The sequence below is a fragment of the Bacillus rossius genome, chromosome 13 (assembly GCF_032445375.1).
Source record: "Bacillus rossius redtenbacheri isolate Brsri chromosome 13, Brsri_v3, whole genome shotgun sequence".
Lineage (NCBI taxonomy): Eukaryota > Metazoa > Arthropoda > Insecta > Phasmatodea > Bacillidae > Bacillus > Bacillus rossius.
The window spans coordinates 41,854,929-41,882,680 of NC_086340.1; the positions used below are offsets into that span (position 1 = coordinate 41,854,929).

General features: G+C 36.6%; 1 protein-coding gene and 1 long non-coding RNA gene across 13 annotated transcripts in view; one reads left to right on the forward strand and one right to left on the reverse strand.

Annotated features, from left to right (window-relative positions):
* Positions 1-27,752, reverse strand: part of LOC134538483 (gastrula zinc finger protein XlCGF8.2DB-like) — a 219,515-nt gene that overhangs the window by 104,739 nt on the left and 87,024 nt on the right. For 6 of the 12 annotated variants that reach the window (XM_063379831.1, XM_063379829.1, XM_063379833.1 and 3 more), the window contains one exon: positions 7,307-7,438. The exons of 4 other annotated variants lie outside the window; for them this stretch is intronic. In XM_063379831.1, the coding sequence (XP_063235901.1) occupies positions 7,307-7,438 (132 nt within the window). Of the gene's footprint in view, positions 1-280; positions 7,439-24,378; positions 25,457-27,752 lie in introns of those variants that run through there. 2 more of the 12 variants (XM_063379836.1, XM_063379841.1) reach the window with 2 other exon arrangements.
* Positions 22,570-27,306, forward strand: LOC134538489 (uncharacterized). The gene is made up of 3 exons (XR_010076157.1): positions 22,570-24,392; positions 24,512-24,603; positions 25,757-27,306. It is a non-coding gene; the product is annotated as an uncharacterized LOC134538489 (long non-coding RNA).

Below are 27,752 nucleotides of genomic sequence, written 5' to 3' on the forward strand. Positions count from 1 at the left end.
CCTTTTGAAATTATTGTAATGACACCATGAAAAAAGGTTGTATTGTGAAATGAGTTTTTATATGGATAGACATTTGGTAACTAAGGACTTTGATGGTATCCTTTATTAGTATTTTCAAAGTTATTAATGAAATTAGTTTTTCAACTGGTTCACATTTACCCTTTAATCAAATAATTGTGATCCAAATAAAAGTTTTAATCACCAGTACTTAAATAGTTTTAAAAATAATGCAGATGATTAAAAATATTATTAATACAAATTTGGAACATTCAAAGCTCTTAAGATTTATAAATATTAATTTAAAACAATGATGTGTGATCTCATGGGGGACAACTTACTAAAAAAAAGATACTTGTTGGAAATAAGTTTATAAATTGTTTAGAAAACACAAAGTTTTTTTATTAAGTTAGTCGACAACTAGAAATGATGCCAAAAAAAATTTTGTGACCTAACCAAAATTTACACATATGCTGTAAGCAGCTTGCATTAAGTAAAATATTTGTACACTGCCTTATTTGTCTTTTAAGATGAACATGTTCATGGAAATATTGGAAAAATTACAAAACTATGGATTCAATTCAACCTGTACAAATATTTTCTTTTATTCTTCCTGTAAAGATATGCTGTATGTTGAGTGATCAGCCCAATTTTTCATTGGGTAGATCGAAAACAAAGTGGACAGTATGCTCGACATATTATCTCTAGGAGAACAGTTACATCAGATTAAATTTAAAAAAAAATTACCATAAGTGAAGAAAGCAGAACAATTATTTACTATTATAAGCCTTTTCCTAAATGCCCCAATGACATCAATACCATAAACTACTATAGAAGACCTGACGAAACATATTGGTGTCTTAACAGTTTGGGTTCTTATGAGAAATATTAGGTCCATTTGGGAATGAGAGTGAGCAAGACATGTTCGCCACAGTCCACTTGCACATCTGCTAACCAGAAACTTCGCACGCATTTAGACGATGTTTGCAGCCGTATCATCTGCCTGTGCGTGTCTGCCTGTGTCTGTGTTTGTTCCCTGTCTGTGTGTGTTTTTGTCTGTGTCTGTGTGTCTGACTGTTCTTGTGTGTCTGTGCATGTGTGTGTGTGTTGAGTTGTAGAAGTTTATAATGTTAAAGAAATTTTAGTCGCCCGCCAACTGTGAGATACGATCTGTAATTTGATTCTCAAGTGCAAGAAACTTGGCAGCAGCAGAAATTTACCATCGGATTGGTAAAGTACGGTAGAGTTTGACAATGGATGAGAATGTTCAAGGGCAGGCGGGTTAATGTGCATGATGAGCCACGTATGGCCAACCTTTGGTTCGTGATATAGACCATCCAATATGAGAGGATGACGATTCACAATTTTAAAGTTGTCAAGTGGATTTCCACAAGTTTCAAGTTCCAATCTGCAAACCAATTGTTTTGGAGAAACAGAATTATCGAAAATTGTTATCATATTGGATTCCAAGACTTTTTCTGATGATCAAAACACAAATATGTGGGATATAGTTTTTGACTCAATACCATCAGGAAGGAGATGATTGATGAACTACATCATTAATTACAGCAGATGAGACTTGGACATCTCACATGACTAATGAGACCAAACAATGGCGACACATATAGTTGCCAACCACACCATTTGTTATTAGTGTAACAGTACCATTAAAAAGGGTTTATTTCCAACATTTGTTTTGGACCTGTAATTAAGGACATTAATAGTATCCTGGTCTGGATTTTTCCAGATTAATGATGAAAATAGTTTTTTATGTGACTTGTATTTATCCTTGAATTCAAGTAACTACATACATAATAATTGCAATCAAACCTGAAAGTTTTATTCGCTAGTATAAACATAGATTTTAAAAAAATTCAGATTGCTCAAAATTATTGTTATGCAAATCAGAGCATATGAATCTAATACAATAATAAAATGTGTGTTCTCATAATTGTGAAAAATTACTCAAAGAAAATATGATAATCAATTATACTAATGTTAGGAATCATTTACAAAAACACATTACGTTTATTGTACTAAAGCAGTCAACAACTCTTGATGATGCCAAATATGGTGATCAGAATTTGCACATAATTATGTTGGCAAAACTGCATTGAGTAAAGCTGCTGCTAAATTGAGAGTATTTGTACTTTACAAACATTTGGAGTCTACCTTACTTTGTAACATTTCAGGTTGGCCCATCAAGCAACCAAGAATAGTAACGAATTCCTGATTGGTATTTGAAAATTTGACCCTGTTGATATGCAATGACTTTGAAAAATTTTTGAGGTTAGTATTTTCACCAAAGGTAGATTAATTATTCAATGAATAGAAAGGTTTTTCTTCTCTCTGTTTATCAAATAAAAGTTTCTGAACTGTATTTTATCATTATAATTTCAAAATCAGAAACGCACCTTATAACTTGCATAACAGGTCCAGTTATGTTCCTAAAATATCCACTGTTGCTAGCCCTTCAATTGCAAGAACAAAAAAAAAAAGTTGAGTAAATCATTCAGTTGAATTCTCAACTGAAGTGCAGCAACATGAGAGACTGCATTGGTCTATGGCAATCACTGTTGCCACCGGCTGGTGTCGATGCATGTGGCCAGGTTCCTACTTGCACATTACTGAAAGCGAAAATTTTAGTTAGAAAAATGCACCATGCACTGAACACAGATTTGAAGTTGTCCGCATTGTGATTCACTTCTTGTTTTGTTTTGAGCTGCCAATGACACGACCTGCTGGTACGACGATCGAGCGACAACCGATTGGACGATGCCGCTACCTTGCTTAACAAGGGCCAACCGACCAATCACAATACACATGACTACATTTGATAATGAATGTTTATCCATGAAATTCTGTAGTGTCAGATCACCTCACAGCATAGGTCGTCCTGATTGGCTGCGCCTAGCAGACATTCTACTACATTGCTGCAGTCTTGTGCCTACGCAATGGCTTTCCAACAACACATTTCTTTGAGACACGAAAAAAAACTTATGACACCAGGGCTTAGCACCCCTGTCTTCTATTTCATTTTGAAATATTTTATTATAGAATTTTCAAGTATCAGAAAATGGCCAACTGTAATCTACACACACGTTAATATAACTGGCCAAACCAAGCCTAAAACATTTTGACAATTATTTTGAAACTAACCTATCCATAATATAAAAATAAAACACTGGTCAATCCCACATTAAGAACTGGATAAAGTCTTCCGAGTACTTTTTGCACCCAATTTATTAATTTCTTAATTTGCCACAGTAACAAACCAATGACATTTAGAAAAAAAAATATTAAAAATTCAAATTTAAAAAAAAAAACAGGCCGGAGTGACTGCAACGTTACAATTTGTATTTTTAAGATGAACTTAGTACATGAAATTTTGGAATTGTCACAACAATTATGGATGCAGTTTAACCTGTACAAGTATTTTCCTTTAAATAAAAGAAGAATATTTTTTCCTGTAAAGTTATGCTGTATGTTAGCAGCCAAATTATTCAGTCAGGCAGAATAAAAACAAACTGGACATCATGCTCAACAAAATGTCTCTAGGGAGAACCCTGTGTAACAAAGACTTATCGTCAGTATGGTTACTACAGATACAAGTAACTACCATACAAATGAAGGGCAGCAGATGATTGCCAACTCTTATGAGCCTTCTCTCAAATACCCCAATGACATCAATACTGCTACAAAACTTTGGAATACCTAACAAAAATAATGAAGTCTCAAAAGTGTTATTGATCATATATTTTAAGTTAAAACTTTCAATAAATCTAGCATGACATTAAAAACACGTTTATAGCATAATCATAATATTTTGTCATCACATCTTAAATTAAATTTTTCAAGTAAACAAAACATAACAAAATAAAATAAGTGTAAATGGCTTCTCGCTGATAAAGTACGAGTATTACTAAAAAACTCATCAGAATGAATTTCACAGCAAAAAATACAGAACAATGTGAACATGAAGAGAGCAATTTCACTGAACACAACATGACAATTACTTTAAAACCATGAGTCTTCTTTTTAAATGATTACTAGTGAACGTCTTCCAAGATGATTATCAGAACAAAAAGAACACGTGAACGCTTCTCATCAGTTATATTCTGAGGTTTTCATAAACAAAACCCTTTAAAGGATTAATAGTACATCTATAAAAAGTGAAGTACTTTCGATGAAAGCAACATGTCTCTGATATATTTTTTATTACTTTCTGTAACAAATGTGTCAGTTCAAGCCATATTTATTTATTATCCATCATAAATTTTTGTGTATTAGTGAATGTTGTGTGTTCTTATATGTCTCCTAAGTAAACTCTTGTCATTTAAATTAGCAAAACAATGGAAATGAGAATAGTGTATCACCAGTATGTGTTCTAAAAGGTGTACACCAGTGTATGATCTTATGTGACTGCTAAGTGAAATCCTTGTACACCTATCCCTCACTTAACACGCTTTCAGATTGTGCGAAATCATTCAGCGCAATGTTAATTTTACTGCCCCGGTCTTGAATAGCACGTCTGTAAATTTCAGTAAGTGCAAAATCTGTGCAGGAAATAAAAAAGAGTTAGCCACGACGCCAAAAAGTCTGTTTCAACCTCTGTAAACAACAGATGTACCATGGCATACAGTTAGCCTTACGAGGGCAGGGGGGAAAGAGATGCGCACGCAGGTCTGACTACGCTGTCGGCTGTTGTACAAACATCAGCTATGGCAAGTTAAATTGCGGTTATGGAGTGTAAAAGACCAAATGATTTTTCGTCTGCGCGTATGCCGCCGTGCCGTACCGTTGTCGCATGGCCACAGACCGGGCTGTGAACTCAGTCCAGCCAGTGGCAGGGAATTCACTCAGACAAAAGCATTCAGCTGCCGGTAACCCTACATGCTTGATCACTCATAGTGTATAGTGTTCAAGTATTTGAGACAAAACTAGAAGTATTACAGAGAGGTATTACAGCGCGCAGATTGTCGTGTTGGTCGCACTTTAGTTTTATGCAAGTAAACTGTGCGCACAATTCTTTTTAAAGACTTTTTAAACGTTATAACCTTTATCTGTTAGTCTGAGGCGCCGCGGTGTACCGCTTATAAAAATGTAGCCAGCGCTAGTTGGCATCATTCATGATTGGTTATGTTGCTTCCCGTATAGAGCGCGCACATGTAGTCGAATACCGATAGTGATATCTCGCAGATTGCATGCAACACGCGCTCTCTGTCGAGTGCCGAGTTAACTACATCCGATGGCCCGCACTCTTTCGTGGTGAGTGTGTACTACGACGATAGTTATGCATCAGTTCGGGCCCACAATCGGGTTACAGATTTTATTTTTCTATTTAAAGTTGAAGAAAGGTTTTTTGCATGACTTATTGATTCTGGTGTTAGGCTTGTTTTTTATACTCTACTTTTTAAATAAACGTACTTTCCATGAATGAGTTTTGTTTACCTACCAATTTTTTTTTTTTGATAAATAAAAATTGTACCCCTACTTTTCAAACTTGATTTTAGTATAAAATGTGAGACGACAATGCAATAAAACACGGTAGGCATTTAATTTTTGAGAAATTAAACATAATTATCCGGACAGTAATATCTGTTTCATTGTCAGTAAAGGATGGTTTGGAAAGGTGCGTGACGTGAGTTAAAGGTCACGTCCAGGCGGGCAAGTCAGCCAGCCGACTGACGATAAAGTACACAACCACGTATCTCCCGTTACACGGTGTCATATATGTCATACAAAGTTCGATGGGAGGCATATAAAAATTAATGGGTTGACATATTTATCGTTGAATGTTATTCTACGCATTTATATTACGTAAAGAATATTTTCACACACAATTTTGGAACACATTAAATAAATTAGCCTTGTTATTTATGGAAACTAATGCTTCAGCAAACCCGATTTCAAATACCATGAGCATTTTTAGGAACGAATTAGTCATGCTAAGTGAGGGATAGGTGCAGTATAGAAATTAGCACTAAATAAGGAACTAAGGATGGCTATTAACCTGTGTGTGTTCTGAGATGTGAAATTAAACTATTCTTTTGAGTGAATTTAGAAGAACATTGAGAACATGAGAATGACTTTACACCAGTGTGTGAACTTATGTGTCTGCTAATTGATTTCTTTGTACTGAAATGAGCAGAACAGATGGAACATGAAAATGGTTTTCTACCGTAATGTGTTTTTATATGATTATTAAGTGAATTCTTTACACTAAACGTTGCTAAACAAATTGAACATGAGAATGGCCTCTCACCAGTGTGTTTTCTGAGGTGTGTAATCAAATTACTCTTTTGAATGAATGCAGCAGAACATTGTGAACATGAGAATGGCTTCTCACCTGTATGTGACTTCATATGTATCTTCAGGTAACCATTACTACTAAACTTTACTGAACAAAATGGACATGAGAAAGGCTTTTCACCAGAGTGTTTTCTAAGGTGTACAATCAAATGGGCCTTTTTTGTAAATTTTGAAGAACATAATGAACATGAGAATGGCTTCTCACCTGTGTGTTTTCTGAGGTGTGCATTCAAATTATTCTTTTGAGTGAATGCAATAGAACATTGTGAACATGAAAATGGCTTCTCACCAGTGTGTGATCTCATGTGTACCTTAAGAGAGCCATTATTGCCAAACTTAGCTGAACAAAAAGAACATGAGAATGGCTTCTCACCAGTATGTGACTTCATATGTATCTTCAGGTAACCATTACTACTAAACTTTACTGAACAAAATGGACATGAGAAAGGCTTTTCACCAGAGTGTTTTCTAAGGTGTACAATCAAATGGGCCTTTTTTGTAAATTTTGAAGAACATAATGAACATGAGAATGGCTTCTCACCTGTGTGTGTTCTGAGGTGTACATTCAAATTATTCTTTTGAGTGAATGCAATGGAACATTGTGAACATGAAAATGGCTTCTCACCAGTGTGTGATCTCATATGTACCTTAAGATAGACATTATTGCCAAACTTAGCTGAACAAAATGAACATGAGAATGGCTTTTCACCAGTGTGTGTTCTGAGGTGTTTATTCAAATACTTCTTCTGACTGAACGCTTTAGAACATTGTGAACATGAGAACGGCTTCTCTCTTGTATGTGATCTCATATGTACCTCAAGATAACTATTACTACTAAGCTTAACTGAACAAAATGGACATGAGAATGGCTTTTCACCAGTGTGTGTTCTGAGGTGTACAATCAAATGATACTCTACATTAAACTTAGCAGAACACTGTGAACATGAGAATGATCTCCTAAAAGTTTGTGTTTCATTGGTATAACTATCTAACTCACTGGCACATATATTTTGATTCAATGTTTTCTTCAGTCCTTCAGTTTTTTCCCCCAACTGAACAGGTTCCGAGTCCTTTTCATTTTTAGTTCTTTCTTCCATTACGTACGGCAAGTCTCTGCTTTCCACGCGCACTAAAAAAAATTATAAAAAAATATTAGAAGGTTGTACATTTGTAATTAAAGCAAAGAATGTTGGAAATTATATGAATTTATTTTTATTGTATTTATTGTATTCCCCCCCACTCCCCACAACAACAATATGGACTCCGCGAGAAAGTGATATGGTTTACAGAAAGCATTTAGCTATTGGAGCTTATATACTAGAAGCAGGAAAGAGGATGGTGAGGGGTGAGAGACGGTCTTTACCTAGGTCGCAGCAGGGTTTCCCTAAAGATACACATGGCCATCTGGCCGTCTCATAATATTTCCATCAGACATTATCCTCATCATGCCCGGACGAGTGCCAACCAGCCAATGTCTTGTCCCCAAGAGTGGGAAATAGTTTATCAAAATGTCAGTGGCCTCAAAACTAATCCTACTGAATTTTTTTTGATAATATTGCCATTACCCAACATAATATAATCTACCTTACTGAAACTTGGTTTAATGATTTAAGTATCAACTCTCATTACTTTATTGATCAATAATTAATTTTTAGAACTGACAGAAATGCAAATAATAATATGATGGAAGTGGTGGGGGTGTTTTAAAGGCAGTGAACAAACAAATTTTTTAATTTGTCCATCAACTCCATCACTTTGATCAGCCTGGAATTTAAGCAGTTTGGATAAAAATTCAAACCTCTCCTTTGGCAACATCTATCTACCTCCTCTAACAACCCCAAACCCAGATGCTAAGCATTTTAAAGTACTTGAAGATAAATTCACTAATTATCAAGATGACATTATAATAGTTGTTTGTTTCTAATGCGCCAGACGTGGTTTGGTTAAATAACCATACCCTGAACATATCACATAGCAACCCAAATCCAAGCTCAATCCCTACTTAAGTTTGCCATGGGTATGAGCCTAACTCAATGTAATAGTACTAAACAAATAAATTCTCTACTTGACTTGTGTTGTCTCAAAAACTGAAGTTGCTTTAGTCAAAGAAGATCTGGCACATACTACTCTCAATATTAAAAAGATCATGGATATTTAATCTACCTCACATAAAGACCTCTTCTCTTCTAAAAATTATAAAGGAGGTGATTAATTATGTTTATTTAATGCCACTAAGGAACATGACTAGTCCAATTTCTACATGACTACAGATGTGAACCTCCTAGTTGATAAATTAACAAAGTGTATTTGTGTTAATTTAAATACTTTTATTCCCATAATGACTGCTCAATCTTCCAAACTCCCTCACTGGTTCATCAAACACCTTATTCACGCATAGAAGTCAAAGAAACATTTTCATAAACATTTCCTTTTAAAAGTAAAATAAAAAAACTTATCAAAAGAGATAAAATCAATTGATCTTGTAAGATAAACAATAACATGAATAAATCCCTCCTCAAATAATAACAAACCCACACAAATAATTTAAAAGTGGTCATTATTCCATTGCAGTCGATCATTTTAAATTAATAGCACTTAGTGATGAGATAAATTCCATGTACTGTATCAAATTACTTACCCGAAATACATACATAATAGGTTCAATAACTGATCTACATATTGGTCACAAACGTTGGGTCGAAGAAGGTTTAGCTATTTTCTAGCGCATTTAATGTCGTACTTAACACATCGCACTACGATGAAACTGTATTTAAAATTATATTTCACTCGTTCCATCTTTAAGTATTACCTGCAAAAACTTTAAAATTGCGAAAAGCCTACATTTTTAGGGAATTTACTAGCAACTTGCATCTTTCTCCCATAAGAACCAATGCTTTTACAACTATTTTTTGCCCACCATTCTGTCAAATCAGCTCTCTCGCTCGGATTGTAGTTCCCCAGTATGCCGTCGACAGCAGCAATTGGCGCTGAAAGCAGGGTGATAAGCAGTCTATATATCTCTAGTTCGTTGTATTTTGTAAATTGAATTTTGTAAATAATTTCTGTAAATAGGTGTGTACATCTAGGGTTGTGTATGCAACTTTGGTGATTTCCGCAAGATGACGATGTCTGTGTACTATCATGAAGTAAACTGTAATTTTGTGAATTCATTTTTCTAAATAGAATCGTTATTACATCCTAACAAATAATAATGGCATACTTTGAAAATATATATGGTGATGGTTATTATTCGCAGTGCCACTCTAAAAAGGGTGTATATGTCGTTTTATGTTACCTCTTTTCGTCAATCTAACAACACTATAATAATATGTGTAATTATAAAAAATGCAATAAACTTTGGATAGTAAAACAATAACACTGTGACTCTGTAAGGGTGGGTGGGGGGAACACACAAGGACAACAAAAATTGTGCTGAAAAATAAAAGCCAGATTTTAATTAGGTACTGTTAGTTCAAAATAATCACTCAATCATGCCAAAGACCAATATCTTATTTCTCTCAGAAAATAAAATGGCTAAGACAAACAAAAAAATAGGCAAATATATAAATATATAAAAATCTCCGAACAGGTTCGGCACAGTTAACTACCAAATGTTTATGTTTCACTTTAAATCTCAAAGTTTTCAAATAAATAATAATTTCAGGGTAACTTTAAAGTTCCAGGCTAGTTCAAAATCGGTATTACACAAAACTACACTCTGGACTACTGGCCTTGGATGTTCAGGTTTGTGTGTGGGTGTGTGTGTGTGTATATGTATATATATGTATGTTATCATTAATAATAAAGTAACAGGGCATAAAACATTGTTTGCACTTAAGAACTTTCACTATTTGTTGTGTAATGAACAATAAACCACACTGTTAGTGTAATGCAAAAGGGCCTAAAATGCGTTGGCATCACTAGGAATTTCAACAACTGACCTTTCTAACATGGCGTACCTGGCGCTGTCTCTGTTTGCAGTAGAATTTCGTAACGGTTTATACCACAAAATGTTTGTGGGAGTGTTGAGGTTCAACACAATACTGTGATAGTGTTCACACACGCAAATTACACTTCAAATTATCACTGCCGCCAGGACCTCCTAACGGGCAGTCTCACTGGACCAAATGGTAGAAAACGTTCGATAAAATTTAGTGTTAACATCTCTTAAAATACATTAAATATGGTTTTGTACCCCTCTTTAACCAAAAACTTGCAGAAGGCAGGATACAAAGAATTCACAGCGAAATAGTGAGTTAGTTATGTATTCTTTGGTTCTTTATATGAACATAAAAAAAATATAAGCAGAACATGCCAAACAATATATATGTATATTAAATTAAACAATTAACAACATGGTATAGCAGGCTTAGCCCTTCTTGACTAGAAGTACATAACGCAATAAAATAACAAGTATACCTATACCACCCTGGTGCACCACGGGTGTCGCACATGAACTAGATGCTGTTCCCTTACCGACATGGTTAACATCAAAACCACCACAATAAATATAAAAAAAAAAGAAAAACTTGAATGACAATATCACTTAAAACTGTACTTAAAATATATATACAGTAAACTCCCGGTATATCGCGCCCCGATTGATCGCGGAATCGGGTATATCGCGGGTCAAACCATGTCCCCCAGTCAGAAATGAATAATAATGGAATAAATGGTTGATAGCCGATTAGGATAATTTTTGCGTTGTAACTAACAAACTAAGCATCAGGCAGAAAAAAGCCTAGGCGTAGAAAATGTCCGCAGTGAAATTCTAAACAAGATATCTCCGTACATTATTCCTCTATCTTGTAGGGTTTTCAAATTATGGTCCAATCCAGCCCAGTGATATTTTCTGAAACACTAGTTCATAACGTCGCTTTATCTCACAAATGAAGCATCGGACAGGGGACCTGATAAAGCCCACCGTCCAGCGACATTATCCAGCGTGACTCGGCTGGGGATTGATGTTGGATAGGCTTGGTTGTCGGCAAGCGCTGGGTAGGGAGAGGCTAGCCGAGAACATGGAGAGAGGTAGAGATTAGAGCGGGCAGAAACACCAGGGGGAGTGGGGGAGGGAATGTGTTCACGCAGCACACAGGCAGAGCATGAGTCACTTGACTGAGCAGCGTCGCTGCGTACAAGGCAAAATCAGGTAGTCCGGTGTTTAAAATTCCACTCCAGAATCTTAATTGGTACTTAACTGGACATCTGTATATAAATGTTTTGTTACAACTTAAACCTACAGACGTAATATTATTGGGTAATTCATTGTATTATACACGTTCATCTTTTTACTTTGGTATAATGTTTTAACATTAAATGGTAAAGTAAATCAGCTAGCGTATTTTTAATCTTTGCCCAGGAATTCCCAGTGGTCCAATACTTACGTGAACCATACTGTACCACTTTTCCCGTGAGGTAGTAAACAAGTCCCGGAAATGTTTATGTGTAGCGGTCTCCCGACCTTTATCCAGAGGCTAGGGAATATAACACTTGCCGATCCGAGCCACACACACTCAGCAACTTGACACAGCGTTTGATGGAATAAGTAAAGACATAGTTTAACACGGTTTTTAATACGGTGTCACTGATTGCGCTAAAATTAAATTGGCACAATTTTTGTTTCCCACACGTGACCATTTATAATTTACTGTAAGCATGGATAATAAAGTTTAACCACTTGACACGATAGACGATTCTTTATTTTTTATTGTACGAATGCTAGAATCGTTCTTTCCTGTATCTGCGGCCTACTTCTGCAAAAGACAAGCTATCTGTAAGTAAATATAGAATTTTTATTTTGTCAATCAAACTCGGTACTTTGCGATTCATATTCGGTTTGAAGTATCACTACGGCCTTTCTTTTTAGAGGACTTCGACCACAGAATCGTGTGTAACCGCACACACTGCACTTACTTTGTTACGGACACTCAGACGAAGCAGATACTGTGGCTGACACCACGAGACTGGCAGCAGCTTGTTTGCCGCACGTGTGTATGGCGGCGTGTGGCGCGCTCGTAGGCCGTGCGACAAACTGTGCGCGGCACGCGGAAAAATAAAAACAATTCAACATTTAATATTTATCTTTAAAATTTATTATTTTTATTTTTTCACCCGCGTTTAGTGAAAACTGCGGATGCAAAGTCCGCACAACGGCGGGCCGTCTATACTGTGCGTGCTTGCCGACCTATTAGAACACAGGCGGTGTTTTATGCCTTTTGACCTTGGTCACATCGAAACATCGCGGTTATGCAATAACGCGGGTAAAAGTTATGTCCCCCGACAACCGCGTTAAATAGGGAGTGTACTGTATATAGAAATATAAAATATTTACCACATTTCACACAATAAATTAGGTACTCGGTTCAGTTAATCTACTAATTCAATGTTTTTGGCAAATTAATAACTTGTTGCCTCAAACTCTTCCAGTCCAATTCGAAAGTTCATGATCAGGCAGTAAAGAGAAAATATATTTACAATAAATTATTATAATAGTTCACAGCCAATTTTCTGCCTCACAAAATACCCTATCACGCACCTGACTAGACACCTTTCTAAATTGACATGATAAACATAGCTACATAAAAATTTATAACGTTATAAAAATTGCAAAAAAAATTACAATAAAATCTCATTAGAAAATACCCAGTGTGCATAGTTCGCATGAAGGGTACAAAATAATTAACAATTTCCCTCCCAAATAGGTAACGACTCATTTCCAGACTTGACGACGTAGTTACTTGCTGCTGTGTAATCCAACACAAAAAAAGGTCTCTTCAAAAATATTACAGTTATATCCAAACGTTATCTCGAAGGTGAAAATACCGGCGTAGCATAGCCCACAAGGTCTACCCAGCGAAGGTCCACAGAAGGTCCGTCTGACGTAATCTAGACGAAAACTAAATTTCAACACTTACAGTTTGTCTGTTGCCATCTGCTTCCGGAGATATCAAATAAAGAGGCCTCAAAACCAAGCATTTACACTTCCTCGCAGACAAGCCTTAACCGGGCTGAAGGAGGATCAACAGCACGCACGGCACCATTTGACATCCACGACATTAGTCACTAGGCTCACTCGACAAAAATTTAAAATTCTCAATTTACTAAAAATAAAATTTTTTTCCTCATTGGTAACAACTGCGTAGAACACTGCTGCACTCGAACATTGAGTAACCGACGAAGCAAAACCTCCCGTAACTTAAGTTCTTATATTCCACCAAGGTTTACCAAACTTCCACACAAAGTTACAGCCATGGATTTTATTACGCAGCCACTCCATCGGCAGGAAAAATGTAACCCACTCAGGCCATGGCTCGTAGCAGACAGACACTCCCCAGAGAAAACTCGTCAACAACCCAGCGCGCCACAGGTACCAACCTCAACCCACCAAAAGGAAAACAAATGACAAACGCAAACACCGTGTACCGAAAATTTCCGATCAGAGCCTCACAAGTACACGAGCGGCTATAGATCCTGACAATCTGAAACGTGCCCGCGCTCCTAGATCCACACCGGCCAAAACACCAAAACAGAGGTTACGGCTCGCGCCCCCACACGGCTAACGGTAAATAACACCCCGCCAGTACACAAAAACAAACGCCATCAAATGTGACGTGACACACATGTCACAGCCACCCCTCCTAAAAACACACCCCCCGGGAAAGAAAAACCAAAGGAAACAAAAGCTTCGAAATTGTCAACTACCTACAATGCTAACTCACCACGCCAATACAAACAAGGATGCACAAACAAAAAACAGAAGAGAACAACAGAACTCCATCAAGGAGCCAAAAGAAAGATCTCAAGAGGACAGAGGATGCTAGTGTCTAAAGCAACAACCAAATCCACACAACCTCCTAGGATGGAATATACTTTTTCACCGCAGACAGATGAGCTTTCTTCACAACTCTGCCATCTTCAAGGTTCACAAGATTTACAGTGACCGGAGTCAGGAAACATTGGACTCTAAAAGGTCCTTCATACGCCAAACTAAGCTTGCTTGAAACGAAATCTACCTTTTTGCTCAACGTAACCTTGCGACAAACCACCAAATCACCAACATTGAATTGCACTCAATGCGATCTTTGTTGTAGCGTTTACTCATGGTTTGATGAGCCTTCACTAAAGATTTGTCCACCTTGGACCAGATTTCCTCCAAATTTTTTCCGGTGGCTTCAAAACAGGAGGGAGAAATTCCCCATATACTCAATAAGGGATGAGGTAATTCTCTACCAAATAGAACCATACTGGGTGACTTTCCCGTAGCTCCATGAGGAACTGAATTCAAGGCAACATTTAATAGCGGCAACTCGGTGTCCCAAAACCTTTGGTTTCGATGATGAAAAATGGTCAAAGCTACTTTGACAGTCTTGTTCACCCGTTCAACCAGATTTGGGCAAGGGTAATACGGGCTTGTGTGTACTTGCTTAACACCCCATTTAAAGCACATATCCGACATAGTTTTAGAAGTAAAGTAGGAAGCATTGTCTGAGATTAAGAGTTCTGGACTACCAAATATTTTCCAGAATTAACGTTCTAGCTTTCCACTAACGGTACTGGCTTTCATATCCCTAAGAGGGAACAGAATGATGAACCTAGAGAACCCATCAACCAACAATAAGATGCAGTTATTTTCGCTACTCGATTGAGGAAGAGGTCCGAAGATGTCGATAAAGACTCTTTGCCATACCCGCTCTGGGATTTGTACAGAATAAGGGCCCATTCTGGAGTTCTGGGGCTGCTTAGCCAACTGACAGTGGGAACACTTTGCCACATACATTTTAATGTCCTCATGCATGCCAGCCCAATAGAATTCCCTACGAATCTTGGCCTGTTTTTTACTAACCCCCATATGGCCTCCCACCGGGGTGTCATGAAAATAGCGCAGTACCATCGCTCTCGCAGCTTTAGGAACCCAAGCAAACCTTCTACCTTGCCTGTTGACAAAATAAAGAATTTGTTTATATATGACAAAATTCTTACAAGTGCCTGCCTCACATTTCTGATGAAGCAAAACCCCTTCAGGATCATCTCTCTGCCACTCACCCAAATTAGTGAAAAACTCTGGAATAGATTGAAGAACTAAACAGGCCTCTGTTGTTACTTATCCTTGTACCTCAGATCCACCCTGACCATGCAATAATAAGACATTCTCAGTAGGCTCACTCTCCCGCACCTCAAACTCACTTTGGTCATACATGTGCGACAGGGCATCTGCCACGTAATTATCTGCTCCTTTGACATGGACAATCTTAAAAAAAAAAAAGGGTCAATCGCATGATCCACCTTCCTATTTTTCCTAACTGCCTAGGATGGGAGAAAACCCAAGTCAACGCTTGATTGTCAGTAAGGAGGTCGAACTCATCATGTTCAATATAACAGGCAAAATGTTCAACTCCAAAAATACAAGCCAAAGCTTCCTTTTCATACGCGCTGTAGGCTTGTTCGTGGTCATTCAGGGTTCTACTCACGTAGGCAATCGGACACCGATTTCCCTCATCTCCCTGCAGAAGCACTGCACCTACCGCTAGACTACTGGCATCAACTTGCACAGTGAATCTCTCATTGGAATTGGGCAAAGCTAAAACAGGGGGATGGGAGATGGCCCATTTCAAGTCTGCAAAGGCAACCAGTTGTTCCTCACCCCAGTGGAAAAGCAGTTTTTCTTCTTAAGAGCGTCTAAGGGAGCACAGCGCTCAGCATAATTTGGCACAAATTTTGAGAAGTAACCCATCATTCCCAAAAAACGCATCACCCCCTTTACGTTTTTGGGTTCAGGAAAATTCACTATTGGGGAGAACTTCTCGGGATCCATAATCAACTTCCCTTCACACACCAGAAACCCTAAGAATTTGATTTGGTCACTGGCCCACACAATCTTTCCAGGGTTCACTGTGAGACCTGCCCAACGAAGTTTCTCCAAAACTAATTTGATGTGTTCCAAGTGTCCTTCAAAGGACTAAGAATAAATGAGGATATCATCCAGGAAGGATACCACAAATTGGAATTGAAAATCCTCCAACAGGGAACTTAGAATACGCGACAAATATTGTCCTCCAAAATTCACCCCGAAAGGCACACACTCCCACTGGTAGTGTCCCCAAGAAGTCACGAAACCTGTGTTACTTCTTGCTGGATTCATCTAGTACACACTGATGAAAGGCGGAATTTAAATCCAGCACAGTAAAGAATTTAGCTTGACTCAGATACTGAAACAGAGTTTCGATATTAGGCATCGGAAATGGGTCTAATTTACCTTCTGGTTGCTGATGCTAGGTGAAGACAGCACATTGAAAAGTATATCAAAAGTAGTTCAAAAAGAGACAGATGCCAAAGCCTCTGGAAACATTACAGAATTCTTTTGAAGATTTCTTTGGCCCAAAAAACCTAGTTAAAGTAATTAGGGTGCGAAGTCCAGTTTCAATTCATATTGATAATATCAGTGTTGAAGATATTGTTACAGATGATCTCATTGACATGAGATCCAAGGAAATACAGGCTGAAGTTCATAGAGAGAGTCTAGGAGAGTTTTGGTGTTCTGTGGGAAAAACACTTACCCTCTCCTTGTCAAATGAGCTATGTCTATTCTGTTACCATTTTCAACTATGTATCTGTGCGAGTCCGTGTTAGCGGTTATGGTGTCAAATAAAACTAAGGGTGGTATTTCAAGAAAATAGGGTAAGGTAGCGAATAAGCACTACCTTGTTGGGATACAACTGTAACCTAACTCGCAACCGTATTCCAGTATGTGTCCATCCCTGTTAGGTAACGAAAAATCAACCGTTTTAATAAACTTTGTCCTGCACAGGCTGCAACTTCCAAGCTACTGACAGGAGGGAAGTATCTTCCAACAATATCTACAAATATATTGTCAATGATTCCACTTTCCCCCGCAAAACCAGTCTTCTTAGCATTATCTAGTTTACTCTGTAGAAAAGAGAAAGGTGCAGATTTTATTTAGGTTGAGTAAGCTGTCAAGTGATAACCTAAATTAATAGTCAATACACATTTATTTAATGATTTCATTATTATTACTCAATACAAAAAAAGTAGAATGTAGAAAATTAATTTCAAAAATATCTTTATCATGGTACTTTTTTTGGCATTTTATGAACCAACATCCCAAACATAACATCAGTTTTTATTTTCTGTGATCATTCCCAACGAAGCTACAAAACCCAGAATCTCCTTACATGCACCATTTTCTTTTCTTTTGTCAGCATGTCTGCGAAAGCCCAAAACAAATTACTTTTGTGTTCTTTTATTTTGTTTAGCATCATGATTTTATTTCCAGTTTGCTTTCTGCCGCTGCTCATTTTTGCATCAGCAATAATAATACAGCTGCAAGTTGACTTGTAAATTTATTGATACGTCTATTACGATTCACGAGTCAAAACACAATTGTAAACTAGACTTGTAACTTGTAACTAGTAGCTTGTTAACTTATAGTTTTATGAAACAGGCCCCCCTGGAAATACTGGTTCCAGAGAACTCGAGGAAGAAGAGGTTTTCAAAGGTTTTCAAACTGATACAGTGGAAGATTGACGCATTCACTTAATTTTGGGGATTTCTATGGGAAGAGGGCGAGGCAAACAAATAAAATTATCAAAAAATTTTCAAAAATATAATTTTTTTTTTAAATATACAACTTATAAACATGACAACTGATAACTAATTACAATAGTTGTGATGTAAACATTTTCTCAAGCGCACGCAACAAAAATGACAAATTAAAAAATAGTGATAGGTCTTTAATCCAACACATTCGGTACCACAAACCAAGCCGGATTATCCAAAGTCAATATATAACAGAACACTAAATGTGAAAAGAGAAATGGAAACTGCTGCATAACAGGAAACACTCTACTGCAATGGTAATCATCAGTAATGTTTAAGTCTAAGCAAATTAAAAATGCCAGAAACTCCGTAAACTGACTTGGCAGCCAAAGTTAGCAGCTGGAATCCACCCAAAAAATTTGAATGATTTTCGCTTGATTTGTGCCATGTTACAGTGTGTGCCGAACCCTAGAATCCTGGATCATAGACCTTCTCTGTATTACACATATGTACAGATACACTTTAAAACACTAATACTGAAAAAATACCCCAAGTAGGATTCTATCTTGTTTTAATGCTTTAAGGTTTTTTTTATGATGACAATATGTTTAATTTTGTCCTAATACTAATTCCACCACTAAGGTTTATACTATTACTGAATACACAATAAAATTAGGTTTAAATATATTTCCTAGGCAATAAATTCAAATAATCATATCTACTTAGTAAGGGTGCATGTAGTAAGAAAAACTGTAACTAAACTTCACAAATAATTGTTCAAAACATATTTTAATGAATGATTTTCTACCATTTGTTATTAGTGTAACAGTACCATTAAAAAGGGTTTATTTCCAACATTTGTTTTGGACCTTTAATTAAGGACATTAATAGTATCCTGGTCTGGATTTCTCCAGATTAATGATGAAAATAGCTTTTTATGTGACTTGTATTTATCCTTGAATTCAAGTAACTACAGACATAATAATTGCAATCAAACCTGAAAGTTTTATTCGCTAGTATAAACATAGATTTTAAAAAAATTCAGATTGCTCAAAATTATTGTTATGCAAATCAGAGCATATGAATCTAATACAATAATAAAATGTGTGTTCTCATAATTGTGAAAAATTACTCAAAGAAAATATGATAATCAATTATACTAATGTTAGGAATCATTTACAAAAACACATTACGTTTATTGTACTAAAGCAGTCAACAACTCTTGATGATGCCAAATATGGTGATCAGAATTTGCACATAATTATGTTGGCAAAACTGCATTGAGTAAAGCTGCTGCTAAATTGAGAGTATTTGTACTTTACAAACATTTGGAGTCTACCTTACTTTGTAACATTTCAGGTTGGCCCATCAAGCAACCAAGAATAGTAACGAATTCCTGATTGGTATTTGAAAATTTGACCCTGTTGATATGCAATGACTTTGAAAAATTTTTGAGGTTAGTATTTTCACCAAAGGTAGATTAATTATTCAATGAATAGAAAGGTTTTTCTTCTCTCTGTTTATCAAATAAAAGTTTCTGAACTGTATTTTATCATTATAATTTCAAAATCAGAAACGCACCTTATAACTTGCATAACAGGTCCAGTTATGTTCCTAAAATATCCACTGTTGCTAGCCCTTCAATTGCAAGAACAAAAAAAAAAGTTGAGTAAATCATTCTGTTGAATTCTCAACTAAAGTGCAGCATCATGAGAGACTGCATTGGTCTATGGCAATCACTGTTTCCACCGGCTGGTGTCGATATATGTGGCCAGGTTCCTACTTGGACATTACTGAAAGCGAAAATTTTAGTTAGAAAAATGCACCATGCACTGAACACAGATTTGAAGTTATCCGCATTGTGATTCACTTCTTGTTTTGTTTTGAGCTGCCGATGACACGACCTGCTGGTACGACGATCGAGCGACAACCGATTGGACGATGCTGCTACCTTGCTTAACAAAGGTGGAAACACAGGGAGGCAACTCCGTGGGCCAACCGACCAATCACAATACACATGACTACATTTGATAATGAATGTTTATCCATGAAATTCTGTAGTGTCAGATCACCTCACAGCATAGGTCGTCCTGATTGGCTGCGCCTAGCAGACATTCTACTACATTGCTGCAGTCTTGTGCCTACGCAATGGCTTTCCAACAACACATTTCTTTGAGACACGAAAAAAAACTTATGACACCAGGGCTTAGCACCCCTGTCTTCTATTTCATTTTGAAATATTTTATTATAGAATTTTCAAGTATCAGAAAATGGCCAACTGTAATCTACACACACGTTAATATAACTGGCCAAACCAAGCCTAAAACATTTTGACAATTATTTTGAAACTAACCTATCCATAATATAAAAATAAAACACTGGTCAATCCCACATTAAGAACTGGATAAAGTCTTCCGAGTACTTTTTGCACCCAATTTATTAATTTCTTAATTTGCCACAGTAACTAACCAATGACATTAAGAAAAAAAATATATTAAAAATACAAATTTTAAAAAAAAATAGGCGGGAGTGTCTGCTACGTTACAATTTGTATTTTTAAGATGAACTTAGTACCTGAAGTTTTGGAATTGTCACAACAATTATGGATGCAGTTTAACCTGTACAAGTTTTTTCCTGTAAAGTTATGCTGTATGTTAGCAGCCAAATTATTCAGTCTCGCAGAATAAAAACAAACTGGACATCATGCTCAACAAAATGTCTCTAGGGAGAACCCTGTGTAACAAAGACTTATCGTCAGTATGGTTACTACAGATACAAGTAACTACCATACAAGTGAAGGGCAGCAGATGATTGTCAACTCTTATGAGCATTCTCTCAAATGCCCCAATGACATCAATACTGCTACAAAACTTTGGAATACCTAACAAAAATAATGAAGTCTCAAAAGTGTTATTGATCATATATTTTAAGTTAAAACTTTCAATAAATCTAGCATGACATTAAAAACACGTTTATAGCATAATCATAATATTTTGTCATCACATCTTAAATTAAATTTTTCAAGTAAACAAAACATAACAAAATAAAATAAGTGTAAATGGCTTCTCGCTGATAAAGTACGAGTATTACTAAAAAACTCATCAAAATGAATTTCACAGCAAAAAATACAGAACAATGTGAACATGAAGAGAGCATTTTCACTGAACACAACATGACAATTACTTTAAAACCATGAGTCTTCTTTTTAAATGATTACTATTGAACGTCTTCCAAGATGATTATCAGAACAAAAAGAACACGTGAACGCTTCTCATCAGTTATATTTTGAGGTTTTCATAAATACTACCCTTTAAAGGATTAATAGTACAGCTATAAAAAGTGAAGTACTTTCGATGAAAGCAACATGTCTCTGATATATTTTTTATTACTTTCTGTAACAAATGTGTCAGTTCAAGCCATATTTATTTATTATCCATCATAAATTTTTGTGTATTAGTGAATGTTGTGTGTTCTTATATGTCTCCTTAGTAAACTCTTGTCATTTAAATTAGCAAAACAATGGAAATCAGAATAGTGTATCACCAGTATGTGTTCTAAAAGGTGTACACCAGTGTATGATCTTATGTGACTGCTAAGTGAATTCTTTGTACACCTATCCCTCACTTAACACGCTTTCAGATTGTGCGAATTCATTCAGCGCAATGTTAATTTTACTGCCCCGGTCTTGAATAGCGCGTCTGTAAATTTCAGTTAGTGCAAAATCTGCGCAGTAAATAAAAAAAAGTTAGAAACGACGCCACAAAGTCTGTTTCAACTTCTGTAAACAACAGATGTACCGTGGCATAGAGTTAGCCTTAGGAAAGCAGGGGGGAAAGAGATGCGCGTGCAGGTCTGACTACGCTGTCGGCTGTTGTACAAACATCAGCTATGGCAAGTTAAATTGCAGTTATGGAGTGTAAAAGACCAAATGTTTTTACGTCTGCGCGTATGCCGTAGTGCCGTACCGTTGTCACCTGGCCACAGACCGGGCTGTGAACTCAGTCTAGCCAGTGGCAGGGAATTCACACAAACAAAAGCATTCAGCTGCCGGTAACCCTACATGCTTGATCACTCATAGTGTATAGTGTTCAAGTATTTGAGACAAAAAAAGAAGTATTACAGAGAGGTATTACAGCGCGCAGATTGTCGTGTTGGTCGCATTTTAGTTTTATGAATGTCAACTGTGCGCACAATTCTTTTTAAAGACTTTTTAAACATTATAACCTTTATCTGTTAGGCTGAGGCGCCGCGGTGTACCGCTTATAAAAATGTAGCCAGCGCTAGTTGGCATCATTCATGTTTGGTTATGTTGCTTCCCGTATAGAGCGCGCACATGTAGTCGAATACCGATAGTGATATCTCGCAGATTGCATGCAACGCGCGCTCTCATCGAGTGCCGAGTTAACTACATCCGATGGCCCGCACTCTTTCGTGGTGAGTGTGTACTACGACGATAGTTATGCATCAGTTCGGGCCCACAATCGGGTTACAGATTTTATTTTTCTATTTAAAGTTGAAGAAAGGTTTTTTTGCATGACTTATTAATTCTGGTGTTAGGCTTGTTTTTTATACTCTACTTTTTAAATAAACGTACTTTCCATGAATGAGTTTTTTTTACCTACCAAAATTTTTTTTTGATAAATAAATATCTCAACCCCTACTTTTCAAACTTGATTTTAGTATAAAATGTGAGACGACAATGCAATAAAAGACGGTAGGCATTTAATTTTTCAGAAATTAAAACGTAATTATCCGGACAGTAATACCTGTTTTATTGTCAGTAAAGGATGGTTTGGAAAGGTACGTGACGTGAGTTAAAGGTCACGTCCAGGCGGGCAAGTCAGCCAGCCGACTGACGATAAAGTACACAACCACATATCTCCCGTTACACGTTGTCATATTTGTCATACAAAGTTCGATGGGCGGCATATAAAGATTAATGGGTTGACATATTTATCGTTATGTATTATTCTACGCATTTATATTACGTAAAGAATATTTTCCCACACAATTTTGGAACACATTAAATAAATTAGCCTTGCTATTTATGGAAACTAATGCTTCAGCAAACACGATTTCAAATATCATGAGCATTTTTAAGAACGAATTAGTCATGCTAAGTGATGGATAGGTGCAGTATAGAAATTAGCACTAAATAAGGAACTTAAGGAAAGCTATTCACCTGTGTGTGTTCTGAGATGTGTAACTAAACAATTACTTTGAGTGAATTTAGCAGAACATTGAGAACATGAGAATGACTTTACACCATTGTGTGAACTTATGTGTCTGCTAATTGATTTCCATGTACTGAAATAAGCAGAACAGAAGGAACATGAAAATGGTTTTCTACCATATTGTGTTTTTATATGATTATTAAGTGAATTCTTTACACTAAACGTGGCTAAACAATTTAAACATGAGAATGGCCTCTCACCAGTGTGTGTTCTGAGGTGTGTATTCAAATGACTCTTTTGAATGAATGCAACAGAACATTATGAACATGAGAATAGTTATAGAGCTGGGTGGTCTACCGAACTAGAAGACTGCCTCCAGTTTTATATATGATACAGTAACTGAGTGAAAAACCGTTGAAATGTTCAAAAAAACACTGGATGAATGTAACGTAAGATTTGTTATCCGTGTTTTATAATTTGTAAAAAATGTTTAGGCTATATAACAATAAAATTTGAATACTTTACTAAGTCAAAATTTGATGTAAAATTATGCTACTCTTCCTTGATGCAACTATTTCTTAAGGCGGCATGGTATCTAAACCAGAGCTAAATGCATTAATTAAAAACTGAAGGTTACTTGAAGCCAAACTTCTGCCTTAGTAATTTTGAACATTTAATTGCTGCAGAAGAAACAACGCTCGAGAATTGTCTTTTTAGGACGTCTGCTAATAAAGTTGGCAAATAACATTATGTAGGATTGTTGTTTTGCAGTTTTTCAATGTTGTCTTCCAAAAACCAATAACATCCAACTGACGCTTAAGGGCGGGTACAGACTAGAACATTTCAACGGACAGAACATTGTTCGCGAACATGTTTGCAACCAATGTGGACGGGAAAACGAACATTTCCCCGTAACAAAAAATGTTCGGTTGTTTGTTCGGTTGCGATCCGATATTTGTCGGTTTTTGCCCGTCACATCAAAGGATGTTCGCCGTGGCTCGGATAACAGTCTGGACGTCGCTGCGAACACTTCCTGCGAACATTCAGTTGTCGACGTGGAGCGGTGTTGTCTTCACGGAGTTAGTAGCGGTGCGTGACTCTTTTGTTATATGAGAATGGAGTGGTCCAAGGAAGATCAAATAAAACTGATAGATTTGTATAAACAACAAACAGTGATATGGGACCCAAACAATGTTAATCATTTCAACAAAATTAGAAAACAAGACGCGTGGGAAGAAATCGGGGCCGAAATGGACAGAGATGTGGACGAATGTAAGAAGAAAATGGAGAGTTTGCTATCAGCATTAAGAAGGGAGAGGAAGAAAATGAAAGACACTGCTGGAACTGGAAAAGGTGGGTTCATTTCAGTTTTATTTTGTAAAGTGGATTCTTTTAAAACATTAGTACATTTTGATTACGTAAACAAAATTTTAAGTCGCACAAATTGTTCTACAAACAGTAATTTGTTACAGGAACTGACGAAATGTACAGAAGTTCCTGGTTCGCTTTCGAAAGTCTACGTTTCTTGCTGGACAAAAATAAACCAAGAAAGACAATTTCGACGGTAAGTACAAGTTGCTTGGTACCAAACGTTCATACTAAGCATATTCATCTTGCCACGTTACTTTCCCTTCTCGTGTAAAATACTCCGCCAACTCTTCCCTTACGTCAAGTACCGCATTCTTTGATCTGCGGGGAACCCTTGTAACTGGCAACAACGAACCCATATCTGTACCATCATCCCTCCAACGCCCGTGTATTACGTCTCCCGCTTCTTCATTATCAAATGTTCCCGGGGGTGTGTAAACTGTAGCAGATTCTGGTCTTTTTCTCAAGAAATTGTGAAGCAAGGCAACAGTCATTACAACTCGCTCAGCATTTTGTGGTTCTAAGAGAAGAGGTTTCCTCAGCACGCGAAAAACTGAAGATGCAATGCCGAACACGTTTTCCACAACCCTGCGAGTACTGCACAACCTGTAGTTAAAAATCCGTTCCTTTGTCCCTTTACGATGATAACCAGCATATACCTTCATAAGGTTGCCCGACAAAGGAAATGCTTCATCCCCAATAAAAAAATATGGGATATCTGTGTTTCTGTTCCTCAATGGGGCGGCGGGAGGAAGATGCAATGAGTTCGATGCAATCCTTTTGCCCAGCTCAGAATTTGCAAATACGCCACCATCCGATATTCGGCCTTGGCATCCCACATCTACAAATAAGAAATTGTAATTGGCATCTACCAAAGCAAAAAGTACTATACTGAAAAATCCTTTGTAGTTTATGTACTCGCTTCCACTATTCATAGGTGACTGTAATACAACGTGTTTACCGTCGAGCGCGCCTACACAATGTGGGAAATGCCACTTGCTTTCAAATTCTCTTGCTACTGCCGCCCATTCTTCTTCAGTAGTAGGAATCTGTAACAGATATATTCAGAACCACATGTAACGACCGGTTGTTATAATTCTCCTTTGACATTTATCCCATTTATTTCATTTACATGTTTATGTTTCTGCCTAACTCAGTGGCAACTAGTCCAATGAAGGGGACGCAGAAACATTATTATACACACGTATTTGACTTGAAATTTTGCAAAATGCAAGAATTACTGTTGTGTGGTGTAATAACAATTTAAACGATGTAGCTATAAAACCAGTGAAACATTATTTGGCTCAAACGATAATTTATTTATAATTACTTATTATGACATTTTTCAGATGCGAGTAGAAAGCGAAGAGAGAGACGTAGAATGTGGTGCAGTTGGAGAATCAGCACAGGAAACTGTACCGAAAAAGAAGAAGCAGCGAGTCGAAGATGCACGTCTGGACAAAGCCTTTCATATATTGTCGTCCACCGCGAGTCAGCTTAACGATGAGTGCCAACATTTTGGAAATTTGGTCGCATCTAAGTTGAGACAGTACAACGTTGATACTAGATGTACAATTGAAAATGACATTATGGGTATTTTCCTTCGCGCTAACAGGGGTTTCTACAATAACACTCAGAATTTTATACAACCACACTATCCATGTCATTTTCCATCGGACAACTCTGTCATGCAGTCAAACACTGTATTGTCCAACCCTACAACCCCGTGTCCTTCAGCAGGATCACCTACCTTGACGTCTGATGATGATGATTTCATTATTCACGATCTCTTATAAAATATTTTTGTTTTAATTACAGTGCTCCTAATGATTTGTAACACAGTGTAAACAACTTTGTCATTTCTTATAAATAAATGTAGAAAATTACGTTAATAAATCTTTCAATTACACAGTACCGCAGAATAAGTCAATACTTACCTTAATGTAATCCTCAAGTCCTTCGATGAGAGCAGAACACACTTCAGGAATAACTGTGCTGATAGTCTGTTTTGAAATTTTAAATACATACTGAAGGCTGGTATACGAATCACCAGTTGCTAAAAAACGTAATGTCAATGCCAGTCTTTCTGTAATTGGAATTGCTTTTCTGAACGACGTATCTCTCTTACCAATTTTCGCTCCTATCAAATTGATCAACCACTCAAAATCTGATGGGTGCATTCTTGTAAAGTTCTTGTAAAGACCACTGACTGACTGAAAACTTAAGTCTGCCAACAAGTTCGAGCCACTATATGTTGTCCTACTTTCATACAGTTTTGTAATCCACCAACGGCGAGATTTCCTTCGCTTTTTAACCGCATAGTGAATGTAAATATATACAGCTGCTGCTACTTGCGCCTGTGTACTCATCGTGCCACTGCTAAGTACGGAATGGGTCACAGGGAACACACCTCGAACAATGTTCGCAAACAATGTTCTTTCGAAATCTGAACACTGTTCGTAAAATGTGTCGAACACTGTTCGCTGTTCTGTTCGCTAAAATGTTCTAGTCTGTACCCGCCTTAAGTCATTTATTTATCTACCATGCCCCCTTAAGCATCTACTAAACTTCTCATTTTTATTTACTCATGATCCCATTGATTCTCCACCTTGAAATTTGGCACAAATCTAACCAATATATGTAGGAATAACATACTTTTTTTTAAAAAAAAATTAAAATGGTGTTTTTTAGAAATTCAATATTAAAAATTTTGAAAACCAATAAAAAAAAATTTCTTTCCAAAATTGGTCATGTTACATATCAAATTGAAGCCCATTCAATGACCTTTAAAATGAGTTGTCAAACAGTCTTCTAGCACCATTAGTTGGAAACCTACAAGTATTTGAGTGATCCAAAACATTGCTAAAGTTGGCTATATTTGCAATTTTCAAAAATTTATACAAACAAAACTACTCAAAAATTTTTTTTAGAAAAAATAGATTTATAATGTTTTTAGTTGATATTACCAATATACAAAAAATCATATAAATCTGAAACATTAAGTTTCTAAATTAATTTTTCATTTGTTGATTTGATATGGAATGACTCTGAATAATATAATAACTGAATATTTAATTTGTAACTGTGTGATAATATACATATAAATATATTTACATTATTCCACATTTATAGTAACTGCCCCCTTGTAATCTATAATCTCAAGGCTCGAAAAACATAGCCGTAAACTCATTTACTAAATAGCTAAATTATAGACCAAGGCCAGACCAATATTGTTTTCAATAACTGCCTACACAAGATCTGTTTTGTGTTCAATTAGGAGCATTAGTTTATAAAAAATATTGTTGTAAAATATTATAGAAAGAGATTACTCACATTTTAGCACCC